This window comes from Perognathus longimembris, chromosome 2 (assembly GCF_023159225.1).
Source record: "Perognathus longimembris pacificus isolate PPM17 chromosome 2, ASM2315922v1, whole genome shotgun sequence".
NCBI classification, from domain to species: Eukaryota; Metazoa; Chordata; class Mammalia; order Rodentia; family Heteromyidae; genus Perognathus; species Perognathus longimembris.
This window is the reverse complement of record NC_063162.1, coordinates 96,040,143-96,061,508: the sequence shown is the minus strand read 5'-3', so window position 1 is coordinate 96,061,508 and position 21,366 is coordinate 96,040,143. Positions and strand designations below refer to the sequence as shown.

The 21,366-nt window shown below is 34.7% G+C and overlaps 1 protein-coding gene across 4 annotated transcripts in view; it reads right to left on the bottom strand.

The window, feature by feature from the left end:
* Nucleotides 1-1,005: 1,005 nt before the first annotated feature.
* Etv1 (ETS variant transcription factor 1) overlaps nucleotides 1,006-21,366 on the bottom strand; it is a 100,806-nt gene continuing 80,445 nt past the window's right edge. For all 4 annotated transcript variants that reach the window (XM_048339756.1, XM_048339758.1, XM_048339757.1 and 1 more), the window contains 5 exons: nucleotides 18,325-18,393; nucleotides 16,497-16,565; nucleotides 12,965-13,134; nucleotides 7,277-7,378; nucleotides 1,006-2,841 (listed from right to left, as the gene is read on the bottom strand). In XM_048339756.1, the coding sequence (XP_048195713.1) occupies nucleotides 2,620-2,841; nucleotides 7,277-7,378; nucleotides 12,965-13,134; nucleotides 16,497-16,565; nucleotides 18,325-18,393 (632 nt within the window). In that variant the 3' untranslated portion in view covers nucleotides 1,006-2,619. The remainder of the gene's footprint in view (nucleotides 2,842-7,276; nucleotides 7,379-12,964; nucleotides 13,135-16,496; nucleotides 16,566-18,324; nucleotides 18,394-21,366) is intronic.

Below are 21,366 nucleotides of genomic sequence, written 5' to 3'. Positions count from 1 at the left end.
TTAAAAAAAAAACATAAAAACACAACCAAACAAAAAGTAGAATAAAGAAAAACTTTAACAATAAAATGTAGATACATTTCTCAAAAAATTATAATGCAATATTTTGAAACTTTCTCTATTGGAAATACACTTAATGCTGGCCAATTACTTGTTTTGTTCAGTGAGTTGCTACAGCAATATACATATAGTTTTTCCTTAAATATGAAATAATTAATATCATTTCTTCCTTTGATCCCTTAAGATAACTCATAGCCCGATTCTTTCTCACTGACCAACTAGACTATGATATAAAAAAGAAAGAGAGAACAAGAAAAAGGAAAACAAAGAATACCCACTAAGATTTTATTTTAGAATGTATTTTAAAGACCCACTTAAAATCTGTCCTTCAATTTCACCAAATAACCCAATCATATATTTTGTTTCTCTTTCCAATAAAAAATTTTCACTGACTATTTTTGAATCTGTTTTTATTCCAAGTGCTATAAATGGCCACATAAGTAGTATGTTTGAGATGGGGAGAGACAAGGAGAGTTCTGATTTTAAGGCATACTCATTAGCCGCAGTGGGCCAAATGATGAGTGATATGTGTGTGTATGTGTGTGTATACACATATAAGTGTGTATATATACATATAAGTGTTTGTATATGTAGAACAGTTATTGAAATCACAAGTTACACACATAGTTGGAATTAGAAATAATTTGAAGAAATGAATGTGAATTGTACTGATTTTCATAGGTAGGTTTCCCAATAACTGTTCAATTTAGAGGAACAGTTATGATCTGTCATGTAGGAAAATCAACCGTTGAGGAATTCTCTTTAAACAAACACTATAGGCATCATGAAATGCACTCAGAGGTTGTTTTAGTTTTGTGTTTAAGGATATTTTTAATCACTTTGCTATAGATTAAAATAAGCTGTTCCTCTACAATGGACTGAACAAAATTCATGTTGTTTGCTTGAGTCTTTGAAGATACTCAGTGGTACTGTCACATCATTCACATGTTGTTGTTGTTTATTTCACAGTGAATGCAACAACTCCTGCTTTCAATATTTTCCCCGAATGGAAAACAAAAACAAAGAAAGAAATCTTTGAAACTCCAGATCTTTACATCTTCTCTCAAACAACACAATCGCATTTACAGGAATGTCCCAAATGAGATGACAGATCATGGTCAGTGTCAACACTATGGCACATAGCAACTTGCTCATGTCCTTGAACACTTTGTAAAGAATTTTCTATTTTGCCAACATCAAAAACTTTTCCACAGTTTCCCTTAGCAAGCTGAAGCTTACTCTTCATTCGTCAATGTGCAGAAAAGCTGCTTTATAGCATAGCACAGCATAAGCTATTTTTTTAAGCAATAAATGGTTTGAGTCATCTATTTTGTCTTGAAATGCTATCTGTAGTTATATCTGCATTGCTTATAAACGGTCATAGTAAATTCAGCATGGAAGAGAATATTACAGAAAAGACAGCAGCAGAAGCATTAGCATTATCTAATATTTATATATGTTATCAACATAACACAGTAGTAAAACGTTTAAATGCATATCAATGGGTACCATGTCTAAAAATTACTATAGTACCTATTTAGTGTAGTGGATATTTTTCTTAAAGAGTGCTTGCTGTAAGGAGAACAGCATAATAGGTGATTTAGTACAGTTAATTCTTATTGGTTAAGTAATGTATGTATGCACTGAAGAAACTGAAAGGAGACAGGGGTTTTTTTTTCTTCATTGTGATTCCAGATTTCACATTTAACTCAAGATTACAAAGGACCATGACATATAGTACTTAACTGAAATGGGTTGCAAAATATCTAAAAGACAATATGATTTGTACATAAACAGTAAGGTGGCATTAGATCATTGTAATGCTAATATTGGCCTGTGACTCAGAAGCCACAGTCCAACTTTGTGTTGGGTCTCCCCTCATGTACAATCATGGTAAATATGCAACTTCAAAGAGAAATGAGCCATTTTAACGATTATCTTCTGCAAGTCATAGAGAAAGCAATCAAAACAAAATAAAAATGACAAATGCAGTCACTAAATACCTTTTTTTTTTTACAAGAGGTGCAAAAACAGTCATTTCTAACAATTAAACTGTCATTTACAGTAGATTTTTTTTGTACACCTGCAGAGACTCATTAATGATGGGAGAAAGAATGCCCAAGGCAAATAGTCTCCAAGTGGATATTTACATATGTGATAATTAGCTGTACCATAGGTACCCAGAGAAAATGAACATTATCTTATGTTATTATGAAATCAAATAGACATGATAGAGCTTCATCATACTTAAAACCTGTAGGACCCCCATCCCCAGCCTAAGTAAAAAGAATCACCACATCCCCTACCTATTCACCCATTGTCTTCCTGTTACCCAGAATAAATGTTTAGAATCCTCCCACCCACCCACAAATAAAGTGCGCAGTCCATAACAGACCATAGAATAATGTAACAGGAAAAGCCCCTTTTCTGTATTATTATTTTAAAAAATAAAATACAAACGACAAAAATAAAACAGAGATTAAAGAGAATTCAGTGATTCTCTGCATCTTGCAGACAGAGGAAAAGCACGAGGAGGGCCGCCCTGCTCGACTGTCACTTGTGCTAGTACACATAGCCTTCATTGTAGGGGTGCGGGTTGCAACAGCCCCCCTCCGGCATGTATGCCATGCTCTCATCAAAGTGAGACAGAGGCACGGTATCCTCCTCATTGATGTGACGTTCCATGTCTGTCTTCAGCAGTGGGCGCTGGTTATCTGGAAAGGCCATGGAGAACAGGGCTTCTGGATCACACACAAATTTGTAGACATATCTCTCTCCAGCCACCTAAGGCATAACATGGAAGAGAAAAACCCATCCTCACCATCCCCACCATGAGGAGGGACAGGGGATAGGGGTGGAAAGCACATTAAATATACCAGAAAAGATCGATCACAAAATAAAAAGTATATGCTGATACACTTACCAAAACAACTCAACAAATAAAAATTAGCTAGTCTAGTGCCAGTGGCTCACTGTCATTCTAACTACTCAGGAGTCTGAGATCTAAGGATGGCAGTTCACCATGCAAAGCCAATGAGAGGAGGAAAGTCTGTCAGATTCTTATCTCCAATTAATCACAAAAAAGCCAGAATTGAAGCTGTGGCTCAAAAGGTAGAACATAAGCCTAAAGTGAAAAGCTAAGAGACAGCACTTAGGCTCAGAATTCAAACCCCAGTACTGGTACAAAAGCAAAAATAAAACAACCAAATCAAATCTCAAGGGAAACACAAAATGTTGACCTTGAGTAATAATTTATTTATTCCTGATATATCTATAAAAGAGCTGTTTGCTTCTTTTGACATCAAGATGAACTTCGGTGTTAACTTTTTTTGGGGGAGGGGAGTGGTAGATTGATGGTTTTAATGTAATTATTCACTTAAGAAATTGTTCTTCACATTGGAAAATGTTCTTTGTTTTGAGGGCAATATCTGTATTTATAAAAATCTGTATCTTTAAGGTATGGTATTTCTCTCTTTACATTGATTACAGAGTATAAAAATCACAATATTTTTAAACTATAGAAAGAAAACATGTGTTGTTTTTTTTCCTGAAAGGACTAGACAAATGATTCAATGATTCTCAAAGTAAAATTGTTTGTCTTCCTTTTATACTTTGTACTGTGTATTTTCATATTTAAAAAAAAAGAATAGAGGTATAGCCCTATTTAAATGAAAGATAGGTCAAGAAGATAGCATTATTCCAGGAATATCACTTTAAAAAGTGAAGGCAAGAAAGATGGAACTTAAGTATGTGTATAAAGTGTCAAATTGAAGTAAGAGGTGTAAAAATAGTGAAAGAAATCTAAAATACACACTGAAAGGAAGGAAATGAGCAAAAAAAAAATGTGACAAGTGTCTGAAATAAAGGACATGTTGTGTAATTTGTAGGGAAAGACATACTCCAAATTTAAATTTTGAAGTGTAATGCTTCCATAGAAAATTAGAAAGAATCGGATGACATAAACATATCTCCCATTAATGTATAATGCTGAGAGGCTCAAAAGTCCTAGGAGAGGCAGTAGTGGACAAATAACAGTTCTTTGCATTAATTTTGGCAGAAAATTTTTTCCTCCCTCTTTTTTTCTCTCCCTCCCACCATACTCGCAGCTTCTTTCCCCCTCCTTTACTCCCTCCTCTGCCGTGTGCACGTGTGCGAGCACACACACCTTGAGATTTCAAAAACCTCAACAAAATCTGTTGTTGTAGACTCAGATTTAATACAATCTTTTGCCCTGAATTTAAGTAAAAGAAACTACCCCAGCAAGTTCAAGTAAACTGAATATTCCCAGTAGTATTCAGTGACTAATAGTGTTTATGACATGAGACATCTTTCTTAAACTAGCCCTCACTTCCCTATCTTATGAAATGGAAAGAGAAAGCTTCTCAGAAGGCAAGTTAGGAGACTGGGAAGTTTCTAGAAGAAAGTGTGGTAAACAGAGGACCCTAGCCATAATTCATTTACTTTGGCTACCTGATTCAAAGCAAATTAATTCTTAAAGGTCGGCTGCTGGAAATACAATGAGCAACATAGAGACTAAAAGGAGGAATAAACCTTACTTTCCCCCTTTTTATTCATTGTTTAAGATGAAATAAATAAATGATCTGACCATTTTATCATATTCTGTAACATACATTGTTTACTTTGGGGCTTTAGATACTGGACTTTTTTGACCAGACAGGACTACAATTAGAGTTGATTGATGTGATAAATGAACAACTATTCAGCCTGGTGAATTTAAATGCATAACATGTGATCCACATTATACAGCCTTAGGCTGGTGGTGGTGGCTCACATCTGTAATCCTAGCTACTCAGGTGGCTGAGATCTGAGAAATTTGGCTAAAAGCCTGTTTTGACAGATAAATCCACAAAATTCTTATCTCCAACCAATTAGCAAAATGTCAGGAGTAGAGGTTTGGCTCAAGTCATAATACACCAGCCTTGAGTGTAAAAAACCAAGCAAGGCCCTGAGGTCAAGCACCAGTACTAGCAAGGGAAAAACAAACATTCTCTTAAAACTGCCTTTACTCACTGGATTACCTTGTTTCTCCTTTGTATATATGCTTTTATGTATAGTTTTATATACACACAGAATATAAACTGTATTTTTTAGATTGTACAAAAATTATTTCTTTAGAGTAAGACAGTCATGCAAACAATGGGAGAAATGATGTCTTCCATTTTTATTAATGTAGCATAATGTGTAAAAGGCTATATATTAAGCATATCCAAATTGCAATAATGTCATTGAAATGTTAGGAATTTTGTGAGAATCAGATGTGAACAAGAAGATAAAAGGTTGTGGCTTTAAGAAGTAGGTATTTAAGCCATGCTTTAATTTCTAAAATTTTAAAATAACTCGAGAATATTGGCTGCTAAATTAGAAATGACCAATTAGGCAAAAAGAATAATGATAGATAATTATATCATTCGAAATGTAACCACTGTTAAAATATTGGTTTCTATCTTTTAGTTTATTTTGGGGGGTTTAATTTTTTGAGCTCTAAGTATATTTTAGATATAAGGCCCTTGTCTGATGCATCGCTCGTCAAAATCTGCTCCCATTCTGTGGGTTTTCTATTTATCTAGTTAGCTATGTCCTTTGCCATGAAGAAACTCTTCAGTTTGGTGCAATTCCATGTACCAGTTTTTTTTATTTGTTGTGATTATTGATCTTCACTTAGGAAGTTTCAGGTTGTACCTAAGAGCCCTATGTGTTCTTGTAGTGTCTGCATGGTATCTGGCCTTGCACTGGAGGGTCTTTGATCCATTTTGAATTGATTCTGGTGTAGGGTGACATACAAGCATCTTAAATTTTGGAACAGAAGCATGCACCTATTGTCTACAAGGTACAACCGGATCATCTCACTCTCCTTTAGGAGCAGTAATTGAGATTTTAAGAATGCTTCACATGTTTAGATTAAATTGATTTTTTTTTACTCTTTAGTTTTATATTTGATTGTTTTTTAATATACATTGCCTATTCCCACATGCAGTTTTAACTCAAAGACCAAATATGGTCATATGAATTTCTCCTTATGCAGTGAAATATGTAATTTTTCTACATTTTTAATGGCAGTGTGTTCCTCTTACTGACTTCTAGAATTTATCTTTCAGAATGCTTCATATATTGACAACTGGTATGAGAAGGTTTGGGCATTCGCCATACTGGGAGAATCTCAAGTATGTATTGAACCAGCATGGATGTTCACTGTGCATGTCAGGAGGGAAAATACATAAGGCTGCCAAAATTATAAGAGGCTCTGGTGGTTTTACTGGCTACAGGTAGACTTAAAACTTTGCATTTAAGCCTACTAAACAATCTATCCTTCCTTATGTCATAAAGTGACAACCCCAAAAGATCTGTCAGGCACAGCACTAATGCTCTAATTACATTGACTGGATAAATCATACATAGACAAGAAAGTATGTATCAACACTTTTGTTATGTCTCTCAAGGCTGAGCCATATTATGTCTCTCAGGACTGAGATCCATAGTAACAAACATAAAGATGTTATATTTTTATTTGTTTTTCAGCTCCTTCAAATATGTTGTGTCATTTATTCATTTATTCTACTCTTCTTTTTTATTTAAGAAAAAGGAACTTTCAAATGTGTAAAGGAAACTCATATAAAATAAAATGCATTCAATTTGTTCTACCAACTAGGGTTAAATATTTATTTTAAATGAGTGCTTTAGGATATTAAACTATGAAGTGATAAAATCAGGCAACATATAAAACAAGAAAGATTGTTTCTCCTAATAAGAGCAAGAGATGTCTGAATATTTTATAAATCCTAAGAACCAAAAAGGGGGAGGATTCCACTAATCTGTTTCTTTATTTGCATCAGATTCTTTAAATAAAAGCATTTCAAGTAAAAGCATTTCAAAATTAGGTGCAGTAGAATATTAAGTTTTCCTGGAGATGCATAAGCAACATCAAGACCAAAACAATATTTAAAAAAAACAACACCACCCCATGTGTTACATAATGGAAAGACTACTAACTTGTGTATAAAATGATTACACACTTGTCTATAATGCTCACGGATTTCTAAAAAAAAAAAAAGGCTTAGATTACCAGAATCAAGTACTCAGTATTTATTTAAATGAGTGCAAACATTGCTGCAACATTATCATAATAGGTGTCTTTTAAAGCATAGTGAACAGATTAATATGCAACATTTCAATGAATTTTAACACTAGATTAGTTGCTCACCTTTTGCATGATTCCCTTTTCATAATAATAGCGAAGTGAACGGCTAAGTTTATCATAGTTCATAGCTGGCCTGTTTTTCTGAATGCCCCAACGCCTGGCCACCTGCCACCAAAACAGAATTGCATTGTAGTGTTAGATATTAACTTTAACTTGGCATATTCCACAGAAATTAGTGCATTTATAAACTACCTCAGCCCCACCAAAACAAGTCCAACTCAAAGATAGAAATTAGGAAAACAATCATGATCTAGGTTTCCTCTGCCCTGGTTTAAAGCAGGCAGACAGTGCTTATCACAATAGAATTCTTTGTCACAATTGTTTTGGATTTAAAAAAAAAATGGAAATAAGGAGTGTGTTTACAATGGAAGTAAACAGGCTGATATTGACCAAAATGAGGCAAGTTTTCCATTCTGAGTTACATTACTTTTTCTTTCTTTGTTTTTTAGACAAAAATCTATAGATTAAGAACAGCTTAATGATGTCTTTGTAAAGGTGCTTTATTGAAGTATTGCTTAACAAAGAAAAGAGACCCTGCTCAGTACTGTGTAAGAGAATGGGGAGGAAGTGTGATTAGGAGAGCGAAAACAGTATACATATTAACAAAATGAACCACAAATGATTTCTATTGCCTAAAGCAAAATACAAATGATTTTTTTTTTCCAGCACCAGACTGGTGAATTAAGCATTTATATTGGGGACTCCAGTTGAATGCTAAAATAAGAAGGAAGTGGAAAAGGTCACTGTGGATATAAGCCCATGGACAAAAACTTTGAAAGTAGAATGTCCACTTTTGTTGTTCCGCAAAAATCCTCTGAACATATTTACTATGTGCCTTTGGTGAAGTGATGTGTCTGGCTAAGGCAAAGCTCTTTAGCAAAGCTTTAAAGACACAACTTGCTCTTCAACATATGAATCTCATTCACTCATCCCCATACTGGGCTAGGAAAGCACTGAACACAGGGTACTGCTGCCCGCTTTGGCTAAACCAGCTGGATTTATGCATTCCTTCCTTTCTACTTCTTGTTAGGCTGAACAAAAATCTCAACTATTGTGCAAATCAAGGCAAGCCCAAGACATTATCAAGTAGGATTAGTGTCTGCTCATTCACTTCTCAGAAACTCTGAGTTGTTTTACTAACAAGTTTTCCTTTTTTTAAATTTTCTTTTTTTTTTAAGTGTGTTTTTTTTTTTTTTTGGTTGGGTTTTTTTAGGGTGGTACTGGGATTTGAAGTCACAGCCTCACACTTGCTTCAATAGCAACTCTATTATTTAAGCCATATCCCATTCTCCATAAAATAGCTCTCAGAGGTCATTCTATCTCTCTCTTTATTACCAATAACCTTTCTCTAGGGTTTTCTTTTTCTTTAAATAACATAGTGTTTCTATTTTTCTCATTAATTTGAAGTGGGCTAACTGAAGCTATAATGTCCTCTAATCACATTTATCAATATACTTTCTTATGAGATAGAATGAAATAGGAAGATTTTATATCAGAGCTAATAATAACAGTGCAGACACATCTTTATCTACCAAATACACAGTTCTATTTTATTATAAATGTTCCGAGTCAAAGAAAAAAGTGGCAAGAAGAAATAAAATCTTTCAAAAATGTAGTATCAGACATCTGTGAAAAGTTTACTAGACAAAGCAACTGAAACTGCATGGAAACCTTGAAAAGATATAAAATTTAATTATTAGTGTCTCTTAAATAATAGCAATCCTGAATTCTTATTCATTAACAAATGATTATTTCTTAGAAACTCACTGGGATTCACCTAGAAAATAAAATACTCATAATAACTTTTAAAGTGATTACTGTAGTTGTCTCTGAAGAAGGAAGTATAATTTTTAAAATAACTGAAGAAAGGTAATCCTCACAGAATTTGATTGCCAATTATTATGCCAGCTTAATTTTCAATCCCATGAGTATTATTCTGTATTTAAGAAAAATAAAGTAGGTAGATAAATGAGGAAAGAAGAAACTTAAAATTAATAAATACTAAAACGGCAAGACTCAGTTATTAAAACCAAGAGTTAAAACATGAATAAAACACCAATTAGCTCACTCCTACCACACCTACTTTTAGATATTAAATTTTAAGACCAGAAAATGGAAATAGACTGTCTAAATCTTTCCTGTCCTTTGAGATGTTAAAAAAATCTATAAACATTTTAAATAAGGTGATGAGACAGAGAATTGGAAGGTATGCTTATCAAAGAAAAGTCCTAAAGTCACAGGTATTCTCTTTGTTTTGTGTAGTCTTACATCGATGCCATGTGCTAAATGGTAAACAGGACTCATAGAAAGACATTGTTTGAGGGTTTGGGAGTTTCCAGACAACAGGACCAGCTTAGGGATTATATAGGCCATGACAAAAGCCATCATTTTGAATCATTATTCCCATTTCGTATGAGGAAAACATGAAATATTTCTCCCTCCTTTTAAACTTTTTTTCTCCCTACTTTGACTTGTTATACTAAAATAAATCCTTCTTTTCTGTTTTTGTTTGCCAGTCCTGGACTCAGGGCCTGAGCACTGTCCCTGGCTTCTTTTTGCTCAAGGCTAGCACTCTGTCACTTGAGCCACAGCGCCACTTCTGGCCGTTTTCTGTATATGCAGTGCTGGGAATTTGAACCCAGGGCTTCATGTATTTGACGCAAGCACTTTTTGCCACTAGGCCATATCCCCAGCCCATAAATCCTTTTTTGAAGTTAAATTTTATAGAACACTATGCCTATGTCCATATGAAGTTTCACAATAAATGCTCACTTCCTCACCTTTTCCTTATTCTTTTGAAAGCATGCATGGTTAAAAGACAAGCACTGAATTACCATGAAAACAATATCTTCCAATATCAATGACATTTCTCCTATTCCTTAAAAATAAAATTAACTGAACACATTTACATGGTGTAAAAACTAAATTAAAATCAATCCTTTAAAAAAATTCTAAAAAAGCCAATAAAATACATGAATAACTATATCCTGGAACAATTCCCTAAAGTTATTGATTAATTTGAAAATAACTCATCATCTCACACGTCTCAACAAAGAAGGATGTTAAAGATGATACATTTGCTGAGGTTATTCAGACATACTAAGCACATAATTAGTACTGTTCTGGTGTGTCACTGAATAACATTTTAAAACTGTAAGGTGAGATACAAAGAAATGAAACCCATGAGTAAACCCAGCCAGATGGATTTACAGACTTCTTGATGGGTTGTGCTGCTATACACACCTTAAGATCAAGTCAAGGGTTGATGGGGACCAGGGGACACACAGGCTAGAAGATTTCACAAACTCTTTCCAAAGAAGAAATTTTAACAAGATATCACAGTCATTGTTTGAATGACATTGTCATTGTCCAAATGACATCACCATTGTCTGAATTTCTGATTGAAGCAATTGCCACAGGGAGCAACGCAGCCATGAGAAACGGGATGCTTCGTTTTGAACAAAAGCCTTAGGAGACATTCATGCACAGTTCCTACTGAGTTAGTTACTATTTGGAAATAGTCTGCTAGCTCCGAATTACCCACTCTTCTATTACTGTATGAGTCTGTTACTGAAAAATAGTTGAAATGTCGATTTATTGTATAGAGCAGTTGCAATTGTGGTTCTTCATTGTGTTTAAAAATAACAGAAACTCAGAATTTGATGGAATTTAATGGTCATCTGGGTTAAATCTACTTATTTGATCTAAAATAATTAGATGCTATATAAGTAACTTAATTGCTTGCATAGCAAAGACAATTCAGTAATGTCCCCCTTCTTGATAAACATACAACAAAAATTTTTAAAGTCTGTTTCTGGCCAGGTGGAGGGAAATAACTGTTTAATTGATACAAATCCCAGTTGAATATACTAAGTTCCGGTTTTTCAATGATTATTAACATCTTCCATGAGGTGAAGAGCTTACATTCCTATCATGGTAAAGGGCTTTGAAATTAATCTGTGAAGTATTTTGTTAGTGCTTCACATTTTTGTGGTTCTTGCTCTTACATCATTTAAGTATATCTACAGAAAAGCCATTTTTCATTGACAGACAAATGGAACTCTAAGCACAATGCAAAACTTAATTATCCATTGAGCCCTCTGTGTGTGTGTGTGTGTGTGTATGTGTGTGTGTGTGTGGGTGTGTGTGTGTGTGTGTGTAGGTAAGGGTAAACTAAAAAGCAATTTTTTGGTACAATTAAAGCACTGATGCAAAGTGGATGAGCAAAATTGCACTAATTGGTTCTTGTTAAATATATTAAGGCAGATCTGTCTCTTTATTTTCCTTTTCCTATCTCTCTCTCTTCCTCCTCTCCTTTCTTGTATTAGGGACCAATTGCTCTGCAATTGAGGATACGTCTTGTACTGAAGCAGACAATCTCTTTGAAATTAAGAAATTATATAATTTAGAGCACATTAACAAATTATGTTAAATATATTGATTAATGAACACATGGGATTTAAGATGTGTATCCAATACATATGAAGCCAATTACTTTGAGTTAAAAAAAATTCTGCTATTTTTTTAAACATTGCTGAAGTATTTAGATCCAATAGTCAATGCAACCAGTCATAGGCATGTTAGCTAAAAAAATTCCACTGGTTTCTTGGCTAATACAACAAGAGGTAAATTTTGGAATAGCAACAGAAGAAACTTCTTTAACAAGATATAAACATTTCATAGAACTATCACCTTTACAAGAGGTCTGAAGACCATGGATGTGTCATTCTACAGTAACAATCATAGCCTTAAATATAAACCAAATCTTGGGGAGACTGAAAATTCAACAAGGACATTTTTCATGAAAATCCTCCTTCATAGAAACATTCCATTTTTGTGTGGATTGCTGGGCAATGGAGTGAGGTTAAGGTGATGTTTGTACAGTTGGTCAAAAGTATGCCCTTACATACCCTAATCTACTACAGCTATTCTTCCCTAGACCCTCTTGTACATGACATTGGTCCCTACATATTCTTCTCCAACACTGTTGGTAAAGTAAGATTGTCAAAATAATGAATGATAATTCAAAAGAACAATATCTACATTCAAAAATTATTTAGGCTAAAGCAGACATCTCTCTTCTCCCCGTTAAGGACCATAACATCCACCATTAAAGTCTTCTCTAGCCCAGAATAGCCCTTCTGAATAAGGGCATGTGTTTTATGTTAATGTTGTGCTGGTTGATTTCCTCCCACATCAACTCTGTAGTATGACATTCAACTAAAAAGCTAACACAATACACCAGTAACTTTAAAGGTAAGAAGTGTTCCTTTTAAGCCTTCTTGGTGTGTGTATGTGTGTGTGTGTGTGTGTGTGTGTGTGTGTGTGTGTGTATGTGTATGTGTGTGCCAGTCCTCTGGCTTGAATTCAAGGCCTGAGCACTGTCATTTAGCTTCTTTTGCTCAAGCTAGTGCTCTACCACTTGAACCACAAGTCCACTTCTGGCATTTTGGTAGTTTAGTGGAGATAAGACTCCTACAGACCTTCCTGCTTAAGCTGCCCTCAAACCACTTAGTAGCTATGATTGATTATAGGTGTCAGCCACTAGGGTATAGCTTAGCTTTTTTTTTGTAATTTAAAATACATTCCTGTCTTTTAAAAATAAAGAAAAACATTTTGTATATGAATTAAATTTATCAGATTCTTATAGTTAGGTATCTTATTTTCCTAACTAAATTCTATTAAACCAACCTCTTCAGGCTCAATCAACTTAAATTCCATGCCACGACCAGTCCAGGCAATGAAATGAGAATTTGAAGGGTCATCCAGAAGAGCTACCAAAAACTGCCAGAGCTGAAGTGACCCCCGTCGCTGGTATGTGGGTCCTTCTCGATACATTCCTGGCTCTTGTTTGATGTCTCCTAAATTTAAAAAAGTGTCTATTATTAACAGCACTATTATACTATTTATATAAAATCAATTTATGCAACAAATATATACATCAATCATGGCAATGGTCAAAGACAATCTCATTACAGGCTGCCATGAAATGTAACGTTATCATTAAACAGATTTAAAATAATTAAATGAATGTAAGCCAGAAATCTGTACAATGTTAACAGCCAAATATACATAATATATTCAAGCAATACAAATGCACATCAGTGTAGAATAAATTCATAAATGTCATTTACTTACAAAAAATGTACAATTATGTTTCCTTCATTGATTTTTCTTAAGCCATAGTGCATAATCATATTTGATGCTGTTATTGTTAATGACATTACCCACTACTCTTAGCAACACAAAAGAGAGAATAATTAATTCTAAGCTCTGGGCATTTTATTTGTACAAATTAAATTTTGCAAACTATAATTTACTCTCATTTTTCTTTATCTCTTGTTTGTATTTTCCAAACAACAGTCAACTGAATTGACTTGTTCTTTTTTTTTCTTCAAATTTTTATTATCAAACTGATGTACAGAGAGGTTACAGTTTTGACTTGTTCTTTTATTGAAAGTCCAGTTTAGGAATATATACATAGGGGAGAATGATGATAAGGGTGACTTTCATCAATATGCATTGGACCCATAAACTGATATGATAAACTGAAACCGCTTCGTACAAATACTTAAAAAGTATTTTAAAAAATATATTCATGGCATTCCCAGTTTATAACATCTATGTTTTATTAGTGGTACATTTATTTGGTGATCATAGAAAAATGACAGGGTGATGAAGGAGCTAGCACTTAATACTTCTACTAACAATCTGATCATGTCAGTTATACAAAATAACATAATGTTGTGATTGCTGACTATTTATTTCCATAACCAACCAACAATCTCAAAAATATGTAGAATTGGTAACATTGTCTAGGACCATGCAAATATATGGTTGTTAATCCATGAAGCTATTCAAAGAAAGCATATTGAAACAATTCTGTTCACACTAAGTGTAAATTATTAAACACAGACACTTAATTCACAGGCTTATCAAATTTGTTAGCTCCTCCCTCATTTTTTCCCATTTTCCTTCATCCCCTGTCCCTCCTTCCCCAGTTGTATAGTACTTATGCAGCATATTGTCTTGTACGTATTGCTGTTGCATTGTTTTGCACTTTATACTTTGTCTCTCCATTTTGATGTCCCCCTTCCCTTCCATAGTTCCAATAAACGTATATACAATACCCAAGGTACCAATATCAGTTACAGTGATATCAGGAGTAAAACCATGGGGAAGGAAAACAAAAGAAGAAAAGTGTAATTTCACATGGTACATTGAAAATAACAACAACGATAAACCACTTATTTCCATAACTTGGAGTTCATTTCGCTTAGCATCATTTTATTTGAGTGTGTATCAGCTATTGAGCTATTGTGATCTTCTGCTATCCTAGACATGTACTAATTATTGGAAATGGAAAGACTTGGGAAAAACCATACTATGCGAAGTGAGCCAGAATCAAAGACTCATGGTTTTCTCATTTGTAAAAAAATAAATAAATAAATTTTAAAAAGAAATATACCTTTTTGAAGAATTACAGGAGGAACAGTACTTTAAAAATTAAGCTAAATTACAAAATGTTCTGTAGATAGCTGCTAAAAATCATTATGTCATTTAGTTCTTAACTAGCTAACACAGGAATGCATGCTCATATAGATTTCAAAGACAGTTTTATTTATCTCAGTTCTTCCTTCTGAGATTTACAAAAAAAATTTTCATGGAGGTAACTGAGCAATTATGCAGACAGAGTGAAACACTTAAATTTTATAGTTTCTACAGTGCTTTCTGCCTTTAAATGTGACAGATTTGCACTGGCCATATGCAATAAAAAGTATCCTCCTGTTTTTCTTTCTTCTAGTTTTCCATTACTTATAATAAAATGCAAAACAAATGTGTCTTTCAAAAACATGTTTTCTCAGTAAAACTTGAAGAGTATTTCACTTAGGGAATAGTAATCAAGGCTGCTAGTTCCCTTAACTTTTATATAACTTTGGCCTGTAGATTATAACATAATCGTGCCCACAGCTTCCATGTCTTTATCTATTTTAATGTTGCTAAACAATGTGAAGCTCACTATAGGTCAATGTGACTGATGAAAAAGCCATTAGAAGAAGTGGAAGTTTTGTCTCAGGAGAAAAGGCTGGGTTCTGAGTATTCTGATGCTCTACTAATTGTTCTTAACAGCACAGTTCACACCTCTGAAACAAGGATGAAAGCCTGAATTGTAGAATAAAGCCAAAAGTGACCCCCGCTGGAACCTTGGATAAATTTAGCATTGTTAATGGGGTCTAAGGAAACATTTTCCTGAGAGTTACCATCTTTTATGGAAAGTATCAGCATATTAAGAGTAGCAAAAAGCTTAGGAACATAGAAGAGTTTTCAAGAAACTAATTAGAGATTGAAAAGCAATCGGAGCATCTACTTTGCTGTTTAAATAATGACAATTAAAACCTCTGAGAGCTCCCAAGTCATTACAGCCATGATCCCTAAAGTTTGTGCAATCAGCTAATCAGAGGGCCCCTGCTCGTTTCCTGTTTAACAATCAAAGCAGGAAATATAGAGACCACTTTGAAGAACCACTAAATGAATTAACTGTTCATATTTTACCCAAGCTTCTTCATAAATGCTAACTTTTGCCACCCTTGTCAAGAAACAAGATTATATCTAATGTGATACACTTTTCAAATATCTGGGACTTTTTCTTCACAACAGTGATGCATGTTTTTTTTTAAAAAATGTAAAGTTTCTTAACTTCCTTTTAAGCAAAGACAAGGTAATGTTACATTAGTAATGTACATCTTGCGGGGGAGGGGCTTAACAATCACTACATCACTAAGTAAACCAGCAGTCATGTTCTATGCACCATAATGCATCTTTTCATGAACAATGAAAGAAAAGACTGCATTAGTCATCAGTGCATCCACAGCAACATTCACTCTGCTCTGCTTTGATAATTACAAGATCAGCTTTCAATAAATCTCCAATAACAAGCTGAAATGCGCTCAGCAAGGCAATGAAAAGACCCCCTTCCCTTATTCTCCACAAAGCTCAGCAAGAATGATGCTCTTTGGCTGTCTCTTCAAAATTGGACTCTCACAGAGAACAATGTCTAAGGGTGCTTAATGCGGAAATAGTTCTAAGTCTAGCTTAACTAAAATTGATAAATGATGTGCATAGAAATATTTATGTAGGGATGGCAACTGTTGTCAGAAACACAAAGGGTCATGTCTCTATTGTCTTACAAAAACCAAAGCTTGAAATACAATGAGAAACCTACCATCGAATTTCTCTGGGACAATACAGGTGTCATCATAAAACTGCCTGGGTCCCTTTTCAAACATACAGCCTGTGGAAGGGGGGATGGATACGTTTATTCGTGACAGAATATGAAACAAGGTTCATTAACACTTTCAATGTAACAACAATACAAAATTGTGGTAGAAAACAATTCTTGCAGTGTTCAACGCTCTGACCCTAGACACATTTGGGTAAGGTATGGAATGGTATAGAGTAACATCACCTGCTAATTCTTGTGAGAATTAAGTTAGTTCATGTGCTGGAGTATAGAATAGTATCTATCATACATTCACAGATCAGCAATACTTGTTTACAATATTATTGGCCCAGGCATAGACCTCATATGTATCGGTAAGCCTTTGTTTTATATTGCATCATCTTCTTTTCCAGTTTCATCTTAGTTTCGTTATTCACATAAGATGAAAAAACTCTTCTCTTCAGAAGAGAGGGGAATCAAAGTGAATTATTGGTACCTCCTGAATTATGCCTAAATGGTTTGCAAGTATTTACTCCCTTACTTCTTTGTGGAAATATCTAGGTAGGCTAACCTCATCATCAATAACAAAGACACTGGGAAAAATAAAGAGAAGAAAAGAAAAGGGAGAGGACAAAATAGATGGGGAATGGAAGCAAACAAAACTTTTCCCTTTTTTCTTTTTTTTGGAATAATAGGTCCACAGAAAAAGTGGGAAAATTGATATCTTTTCAAATCATTTTCTATCTCAAATATATTTCACTATGCCTTAATAAAATTGTCATCTCTCATTACCAGGAAGAAATTTCCTTCAGCTTAAAGTTTGGTCATTTTTGTTGCTGTTTTGTTTTGGCGGGGGTGGGTCTGGTCCTTGAGCTTAAACTCCACTTAGGAAATTTGCCTAAGCTTTTTTGCTCAGGGCTAGTGCTCTACCACCTGAACTATATTCTACTTCCATTTGTCGGGGAGCGGGGGGTGGGGTGGGGTGCAATGGTTTATTGGGGATAATTGGGGATAAAAATCTTGAAGAGTTTCCTGCCAAAGCTGGCTTCAAACAGTGATCCTCCATCTCAGCTTTCTGAGCAGCTAGGATTACAGGCACCCAGCTAGCTAAGTTATTTTATTTCCCAGATTTATTTGTCTCTACAGTGGTTATGTAATATTAATACTAACAGCATCAACCCCAATTATTATAATGCATTTGTACAAACATTTAGGTATCACATATTTTGGACCTATCGTTTTATATTTAACCAATATTAGTCATAATTTAAAAGGATGCATCTAAGTGAGTTTTACTGAAAAAAAGCAGAGTGTTTAGGTCAAGAATAATATATATATATATATATATTCAAAGTAGGTCATTTTTGATGATTACATTGAAGATGTCAAAGTCTCTTAGAGAATGTTTTCCCACCACAGTTACCACAAACATATCTGAAGCATCTTCTACAAAATGCCATTCTAAAATACTGATTTTTCAAAACTGTAGAATCCAACACACTTAAAAATAAAAACATTTAAATCTATGTTTTACTTCAAAATCAGGACTTAGGTTTATTAGAGGAAACCTGAAAACTCCTTGAAGATACATTTTAATAGAATGCAATAAGGCGAACTAATCTAGAAAGCACATGTTCTAGTTTAAAGGAGAGCAGTTATTGCCAAAAATTACACAGAAATCTACACTTGCCTGTTTCACTCATACAACAACCAAACACAAGCTCTTGGGACATGAAAGATTTCCTACAACTTTAAAACATGAACTTTTTCAAAGACTAATTTGTGAGGAAGGAATGGTTATTTATAAGGAATTTAGAAAAAGAGGACTTAACTTCTGTTCTGCTGGGATGAGCCAGGAAGCCTTCTTGCCTCATATAAATTGAGTGGCAGCTAGGCACTTCTGAAAGAAGAAATGACATCGGTCAGAAAACTGTGCCACAGGAAAAGCACCATTACGCATGGATAGATAGCAGGTAGGTAGAAAAGTTACAGAAATGGCATCTGTGGTTGGCATTTCAGGCAGGAACCACCTTTGAAATGGAAGAGTTTATGGTGGTAAGCACTGAGTCTCCTGACTAATCATGAGAACTCAAAGTTTTCCCAAATCAACGTGGTGAAAGTTCAGCTCTTTCTACTATACCACACAGATGTCACATTGTCCTCAAACAGTATCATGAGTCATAAATATATTTCAGGACATTTTTTGAATAAATTTATATATCTCATAGCATTCAATGTACAAAGCAAAAGAAGAAGAAGGAAGAGGAAGAGGAAGTGGAGGAGGAGAAGGGAGGAGGAGGAGGAGAAGGAGGAGGAGGAGGAGGAAGAGGAGGAGGAGGAGGAGGAGGGGGAGGAGGAGAAGGAGGGGGAGGAGGAGGGAGAGGAGGAGGAGGAGGAGGAGGGGCAGGAGAAGGAGGGGGAGAGGAGAAGAAGGGAGAGAGGAGGAGGAGTGGGAGGAGGAGGAGGAATAGGAAGAAGAAAGCCACAGAAGAATGCCTATTTGTGGTTTATTTCTTGAAGACTAAACAAATTGTGGAACCAAAAAATAACTATATTTCTAAAATTACTTTAGCCTTTTAAAGTATTGCTATGTTTTTCTCAGTTGAAAGATAACTAGTTTTCATTTTGTTACGAACGTAAGTCATATTCTGAACCAATGAAGGTATAAAACAGATATAGAACAATTTCATATGAGTTATCACCCTCAAAGTTGCTTACATGATTGAAGGGTTTCATCACTGACAAAACAAGTATGGTTAATGCCTAAACCTGAGACACTGATAACTTACATATGAATGTCTTTAATAGCTTAGATATGGAAAATAAACATGGATTAGAACAAAAAAGTAGTAAAATTCTAATTAAGCTAAATAAAATATCTTATGGAAAATCCACTAGGTGTCTGTATTTCTATGAAAAAGAAGGGTGAGTCAGATAGTTCTTCAATTTCCTTGATTCTTAATGTGGAGGTTCACTCATATAACCAGAGGTATAAGCCAGGTGCCAGTTGCTCCCATCTGTAATCCTAGCTCCTAGCTATCAGGAGACTTGGATCTGAGAATTCCAGTTCCAAGTCAACAAACAAACAAACAAATGTGAGACTATTATCTCCAAATAACCAGCAAAAGGCTGGTAGTGAAGAAGTGACTCGATTGTCAGAATATCGGCCTTGAGAGAAATGCTAAGCAAGGCTCTGTGTTCAAAACCGAGTACCAGCACAAAGAAACATACAAACAAACAATATAGTCAGAGATATATTCATTAAAAAGCCAATTAAATTTGAACCTCTGGATCCCAACTTCTTAATTTTTTTTAAATTTCGTTTTTACTTTTATTATCAAGGTGATGTACAGAGGGGGTTACAGTTTCATACATAAGGCAGTGAGTACATTTCTTGTCCAACTTGTTACCTCCTCCCTCGTTTTTCTCCCACCTTTCCTCCCTCTCCCCTCCAGTCCCCCCCTCCGGGCCAGTTGTACAGTTGGTTTACAATGTATTGTCTTGTAAATATTCCTGTTGTATTGGTTGGCCTTTTAAGAGTCCTTTCTGAAGCGTTATACCAAACTTTGTAATTACTTAAATAATTTTCTTTTAAAATATTGCACAAATTGAAATTTCCAGGTCTTATATCACCACACCCCATATATACAAGACTACAAGACTAGATAAGTATGTATCATCAACTTATTCTGTTATCTGTACAGACGACAAAGATCTTATTAGTATTAAATTAAACTTAAGTTAAATTTATTAAGTTCAATTGGAAAATGAATGTGATAAGGATACTACTGAAAACAAAAAAAGTCCCCCTTCTCATCATTTACAGCAAACACATGACCCCAAATAATTAATAAGTACTAAATAAACTGGCTGTAAATACCCTTTGCCTTCATCATTACCCATGTGCACATGCCTCAGTTACAACATACAGTGTGCCTGTATATTTCACTCAGAAAAAAGTTCTTCCTTTTTCTAGAATTGTCTATCCTTAATGTCGTTATGATTTTTTTTAATTTTTACTTAAGATGAATGTTTACTTTTCCTTTTTTGGTTCTATGATGAATATCAACTACACTATGAGGGGCTTTTGGCTTTTTTTTTTTTTTTTTTTTGTCTTTTCTTTTTTGGTACTGGGGATCTAAACCCAGAATATTGCACTTGCTAGGCAATCGCTTTCCCACTGAGCTACATCCCAGCCCTGAGGGGCTTTTTAATACCAGAAAAGGTTAATTTATGTGGGTTTAAGTTTAAATTTTAATGATGAGCCATAACATTAACAATACTTAAAGTATAATCTCTAGGGGGTTGGGTATAGCTCAGTGGTAGAATGACTGTCTCAAACATGTGTAAGTCCTTAGGTTCAGTCCCTAGCATTTGGCAGATTTAAAATGAAAGTATAGGTTAGAAAGTGAAAAATCCTGTAGGATTTATTATCAGACATTTTATTATACTACAAGATATCATTTTGTGTAAGTATTGTGTAACATAAGAATTCTGGCTTTACAAAAGGCAATGGACTGCTGATATCAACATGTATAAATCAAAATTCATAGTTGCTTAGTTATCATTGAGTTGTCAAATAGCAACCCACTTTATCCCAACTTTTTTTTAAACTATTGACCTTCAAATTTATCTTAGCATTATTCTGCTTTATTGCAAGGCACATAGCCCTCAAAGTCACTGGGTCTGGAAGGGACAGTGATAAGGACTGCCATCAGCTTAGCAGCTGCTTGGAGGCCAATATTTTGTTGCCACAATGCTGACACCCAGCCACAAAATACTTTCACTGACTGCTGCACACCTGGAAAACGGCTGTGAAAACAACTGGCTGACTCCAGAGGCAGCTTGAGGAAAACTTACAGCTAAACTCTAT